Source organism: Eutrigla gurnardus, assembly GCF_963514095.1.
Source record: "Eutrigla gurnardus genome assembly, chromosome: 3".
In the NCBI taxonomy this organism is placed as follows: Eukaryota; Metazoa; Chordata; class Actinopteri; order Perciformes; family Triglidae; genus Eutrigla; species Eutrigla gurnardus.
In genome coordinates, this window is record NC_139917.1 from 17,775,754 (window position 1) to 17,781,857 (window position 6,104).

The window sequence follows — 6,104 nt, forward strand, 5'->3', positions numbered from 1 at the left end:
AAAACTATCCCACTGCACTGCCAGAAAGTAAATACTGAGGCCAAGGCAATAAACGCTTCTTTTTGGAAGTTTATTTTTTGCTTCAAAAGTGGAGTTGGCTAAATGATCTCACTTGTCGGATTGTTCCAAAGTCCAGAGGCCTGATGTAAGGGAGCAGAAATCAAGCTTGTGAACACAATTTCACAATGATTGAAATACAACAAAGCCGATGCATATTCGTGGCTTTATAAATGTGGAGCTTGAGTTTGAGTCTCCCCGAAGTGCAATTTGTCTTAAAGTCTGCAGTCATTGTAAAAGTCGCACATGACATCAAACATTAAAATAAGACACAGAAAACAATCCAGTAAAGAATGTGCTGAGAATGTGGTCTGGCTTTCAACAATTGTTCTGAGAATAATCACTGATGGTACAAACAAAGCCTAACGTTGTGTGTTTTCATAGGACCCGTGCTGTGTTTGTGGAATTCTCGCTCTACAACATCAACACAAACCTCCTGGCTGTCTTCTCCTTCCTGTTTGAGTTTCCAGTTTCGGAGCGTGCCCAGTCTAGCCTTGACCTCCTGGCCGTCACTCTGTGGCCAATCACAGGCCTGGACTTACAGCTCCTTCTCATGGTAACCCCTGGCAACCGCTCGGACAAGAATAACAACAAATACCTACCACGAAGCTACGCCTGAATAATTTCCCCTGTCTGTTACTTTGGTGATACATCTCCAGTTTAACACTTGCCGTTTTCCAGATCGTCCTCCTCGGCCTGGTCTTGTATTTCCTGGTGCGGGGGATCCTGGGCTTCCTCAGAGAAGGCTACGTGTACCTGTTGTCAACCTGGAGACTCCTGGGTATCTGCAAACTGGCTCTGGCAGCATCTGTGTGTGGGCTGCACCTGAGCCGCTGCACCATGGCCACACAGCAGTGGGCGTCATATGTGAGGCACCCGCGGGATGCCTTCACGGACTTCTACCCCCTGGCCAGACTGAGTCACATGTACACCGCCATGTCCGCCCTGCTGCTGTTCATACTGGTGCTCAAGGTAGGAGCGAGAGGCCTTGGAAAGCAGGGCGAACTAAAAAATAAATTCTAAATATTGCAACTTTTATTTATTTATTTTAAGTTTTTCATTGTTGATCACCAAAACACGCTTTGTGTATCCTTGAAGGCTAACAAAAAAGTGATGAATGCATTCCCTTCCAAAAATACACACACAGGTGTTCAGACAAAACTATCTGCCAAGTAAATGTGACGTCCAGAATACATTATCCTAACCTAGAAGTTAATGGCTGATCTATGGGGTATTGAAAGTTATTGAAAACATATTTTTTCTTATATTATGTTGTACTCCCTCCCATCTTTCCACCTGTCCGATGACCCAGGCGTCCCACCAGTTGCGGTTCCTCAGAGAGTGGGCTGTGTTTGGTCGAGCTCTGCGGCGCTCGGTCTGGGAGCTGCTGGGAGTCGCTCTGGCTTTACTGCTGCTGGTGCTGGCTTACTCTCACACAGGACACCTGGTCAGACCCTTTCTCTTCCATCCATCTGGTGTTTTTCTTCATAATACACAATGTACAAGAACATAACCTTCTCTGCGATCTATCCAGCCACATTGTTTGTTTACGTCTCATACATGGAGATGTTTAATCTGTTCATAAAATGGTTCATTGCCAGTAGACACTCCAAAAAACATTCACACTATCACAGACTGCACAACACAGTAATTATTATTTATATAGATATATATATTGTTGGAGCAACTAAAATAGCAGCCTTGCTGTGTGTGTGTGTGTATATATATATATATATATTACCTTTATTTGACCTGTATTTATCCAGCATGTTGTATCTCTGAGACAGACCTGCTAACAGTATTATATTTAGTATAATTATCACTAACCTTGTAAGGTTTGTTTGTGTCCGTGGCTCAACTCCAGTTGGTCTGAAATTCCTCACATAACATAAAGGTTTTTTCTGTCTCCAACGGCTACCAGTTCAAATTCAGTCTGTTTATTTTTTTTTATGTTACAGACAGTGAAGTGCATATTATTATATATATAATATGTTATTTGTTCACAAGCTGAGTTTTTGTTCAATGCATATTTTTGCTGCCAGTTCACTGTGTCTCGTCCCGATTAAGATTTTATTTATTGGCCTTGGTTTCCGTTTTGTGATTGTACAGCCAGGAATCCGCTTTATTTTTTGACTCTTCCTCTTTCTCCTCCACTCTAGCTCTTCCACTCGGTATTTGACGGCTACGGCAGTGTGAGCTCCGCCTGTGTGTCTTTGTTGGGTGCCGGCGGACGCGGCCTGCTCTCATGGCGTCCGAGCTGGACGATTACCGGTCCTTCTGGCACCGCCTCCGCGCTGGTGTTTCACGCTAGCTTCGCCGTTCTTCGCCTCGTGTTGCTGTGGTTGGTCACCTCTGTGTTACTGAGGAACTACAGGCGTGCGCGAGCAGAGCTGTACCGTCCAGCTGTGGATCTCCAGGACTACGAGATGGTTGAGCTGTTTCTCAGACGGCTCAAAATGTGGATGGGACTCAGCAGGGCCAAGGAGGTATGTCCCCTGTTTTATATTTACAGTCTAGTTTGACCTTTTTATAAAGATTTTGAAGGGTCAAAATTAAAAGATTTAATGTTAATAGACACTCTATTAGAATGATCAATACATTAATCCTCACACTTGTCCTCTAATCCTACTTTTTTTTCCTTCTTTCATCCACTTCTTAGTTTCGTCATAAGGTGCGTTTCGAAGGCATGGAGCTGCCACCGTCCCGGTCCTCCTCCACCAGCGACTGTAAGTCCCTGTGCTTGCCACCGCTAGACAGTCCTGACTCCCCTCCCACCCCAGACAGCGTTGATGCAGGCTCCGAGGCCTCGTGGCGCCCGGCCTCCTCCAGCCCCTGCAGCCTGACAGAGGCCCCGGGGATCGGCCTGGGACTCGGGTTGGGCCTGGGTCTAGGGCTCGGTCCAGGGGTGGCGATGGGAAGCACCAGCTGGAGGGAGAGAGCCGAGACCGAAGCCTCTCTGAGGAGGCTCCTCCCCACCTTGGACGCCCTGCTGCAACAGCTTGACCGCGTCACCATGGCAACAGAGGATCTGTACCACATCGAGTGTCGACTGGAGCGAACCCAGAGGAAAAGGAGGCGGAGAGGGAGAGAGAGAAAAGGTGGTGGTCAGGGAGGGAGGAGCGATGCGGGACAGAGAGGAAAGGCTGAGGACAAGGACTCTGCTGGATGGAGAGAACGAAAGAGTGGCAAAGAAAAACACAAAGGGGGCAAAAAGGGGAAAAAGATGGAGCAAAGTGAACTTGTAAAGGACTGTGAAAACACCGCTGCCAACCCCAAAAAGACTCCAGTAGCTACACCTGTTGCCATATCAAAGCCCAGACCAGCCTCCGCCACTACACCTGCTCCTCAATCATCAGCCAAATCTTCGGTCAGTGCACCTCCACCGACACCAGTCTCAGATAAACCTGCCTCTGACGCCTCCTCTCTCCCCATCTCATCAGTCATCACTCCCCCTTCCCATGTCCCACCTCCCAAAACACCCTCTGCACCTCCATGTACCTCTGCACCGAATCCTTCCCTGCCATCCACCCCTGCCCCTACACCCAGTGGCCGGGACTGGGACCCCCCCACGGAGAGAGAGACCCTCCCCTCCTCCAGCCTGTTCAACCACCCAGCCCACACAACCACCATCCCTACACGCAAGCGAAAACGCAAACCCCCACCCCTCAAAAACAAGGTGCACCCCAACCTGGACAGGCACGGCCCTGGACACCCCAAATCCTGAGGACTCTCGATAGAGGGACAATCAAAAGTGAACTGAGGGATATCAAACGAGGAGTGAACGTTGGGTTAAGGACGAGAGGAGGACAGGGGCAGCAGGTTTTGTCCCCTCGGCGCCCCTCTCTAAACCCAAAAAAGGGACAAAGCACGGGATGGAAAGCATTTGGGGTGACGAAAGACGAACAGAGAGCGATAAAACATGAGCAGCGATCCGTCCAAATCCCAGTTCAGGTCTCAAAAAAAGGTGCTGGTCGCCAGATGCTGAGCTGAGAGCTTGGCTGGATGCTGAGCTGGTTAAGTCAGCCAAGTAAAGGTCAACATTGAAGCCAAGAAATACTCCTATTCCTTATTTCCCCTGACTACAACTAACCCCACGTGGCCCTGGAGGTCATGTGGGGTCACTGACAGGAGCACATGAACGTGCTCACCTGAGGATTTAACCAACTGAAAGCAGACAATGCAATCAGTCTTTTTTTTGTGATTTCTCAGTTATGTTGTCCGTCTACATATTTTTTTATATTGTATATATTGGTCGCCATGGGTACTTGTGGCCTGTTAGAAAATAGTCATGTTTTATGAACCCAAATTTGCATGCAGGCACACGGATATATGCACATGCAAGCATACACATGCATGGAAAATAACACTGTAGGCACAGACGCGCTAAGTGTAATGTGTCGCACACTTCAGCCCACTGAGGTACAAGAGGAAACAAAATGAAGCATACACACACACACACACAGACTCACACGAGGCTGTTGGGATCCCAGCAGCCAGTGTTTCAGGGTGCAGATATAATCTCCGTGCCGGAGACGTGCGGAGAAATGGAAAAGATACAAAGATAAGCGGAAACCAGAAGTAGTAAAGTGAAGGAGGAGGTGTAGCAAGTGATCGTAGTGCGTGAAAAGGGGGAAAGAAGGATAAGGGCGGATAAAAAAGGAAGCAGGAAGGAGTTGCCTTCACTTATACAGTACTGAACATTTACACAAGGTGTCCTATCATAAAGCTATACTGAATTCCAGTCCGATTATCTTTTCGAAGTGTTGTATTGTGATTTAAAAGCACTTTTGTTCTGATGTAGATTGTTTTTGTTTTTTTTGACGAGTTGTGGTGTAAAGTAATAAGCTTGGTGTACAAAACCGATAGAGAGAGCTTCACTCATACTGTATCTTAACTATAAACGTTGTCAAAGCTTATGCGTCATGTATGCGTTCTGAGTTTTACCAATACCAAGTAATTCATTCATTAATTTTGTACTTAGCACTTTATTTCCTAATGGAGGTGATATCCAATGTCATATTTAACTCTTCGTGTGTCATGTTTTCATTTTGTCTCTTAACACATTATAGAAACATCCTAGTAAGTATTATCGAGGCGTTAAAGCCACAACTAGCAGTTGTGTACGTGTACTTTTGTCTGCTCCCGGTAGTTTTGTTATTAACTTTCTGTTTTGTATTGTCTTTTTTTTTTTTTTTTTTAAGATACGCACTTCCTGTGTCCAGTGGGCAGATCTCAGGGAACCCACCAATCCCCCCTCCCTCCCCCCTTAACCTGGAAAGACAACCAGGAAAGCGAAAAACTGGGGGTAAAATAGGCGTTTTCAACAATCTAAGGAAATAGTATTATTTTTGGTTCAGTCAGTTTTAGACTTCATCTTCCTTCTTCTCTCAGCGTCCTATTTTCATGGGCTTTTAAAAGGATATGAAAAAGGGTACTGACAGGTACACGAGTGTCTCTTCCAACAGATTGTTACACAGCATAAAGCAAAATGCTAACACTCTAAATCATTTTATTTTAAAACATATCTCACCTTTTTTCCTGCCCAATAAGTTGCATTAAGATCTCACAAGTTTCCCTCGCTAAAAGGAATGAAAAAGACCCCCGTTTCATCTGTGTGTACATTTGTGTATATATTGGTGCTTTGTGGTGTATATATTTTTGCTTTTCATGATCAGTATTGTTTATGTGCTGCAGTGGCATATGCATTAGGTCGAGCACTGGTGTTGCAAACCCAAAAGTTTTACATTTCTCCAATCAAACTGAAGCACTACAGCCAAAGCTGTCTATGTATTAAATAGAAATCTTTGTTCACGATATGCCAACTACAAACCCCAGGAAGCTCAGCGGTCAACGCCTCCACTGGCCGACTGATCCTGCTGTGTGCAACAAGACGGTGCCAAAGCCTGCCTTCTTGTTTTCTTGCATTTTGTTTTAAAATGTTCTCTATCCTGTTCTTTCTCTGATCTGTATTTTGAAGTTGTAGCACTTCTCCGGCTTTTGCACTTGACAAAGTCAAATAAAGAGTTTGACAGCTGAACTGTGTATAA

General features: G+C 45.8%; 1 protein-coding gene across 1 annotated transcript in view; it reads left to right on the forward strand.

Annotated features, from left to right (window-relative positions):
* Positions 1-6,088, forward strand: part of pkd1a (polycystic kidney disease 1a) — a 55,358-nt gene extending 49,270 nt beyond the window's left edge. The window contains exons 52-56 of the mRNA XM_084004839.1: positions 442-613; positions 739-1,029; positions 1,370-1,504; positions 2,217-2,543; positions 2,717-6,088. Of these exons, the coding sequence (XP_083860965.1) occupies positions 442-613; positions 739-1,029; positions 1,370-1,504; positions 2,217-2,543; positions 2,717-3,781 (1,990 nt within the window). The 3' untranslated portion in view covers positions 3,782-6,088. The remainder of the gene's footprint in view (positions 1-441; positions 614-738; positions 1,030-1,369; positions 1,505-2,216; positions 2,544-2,716) is intronic.
* The last annotated feature ends 16 nt before the right edge of the window (positions 6,089-6,104 follow it).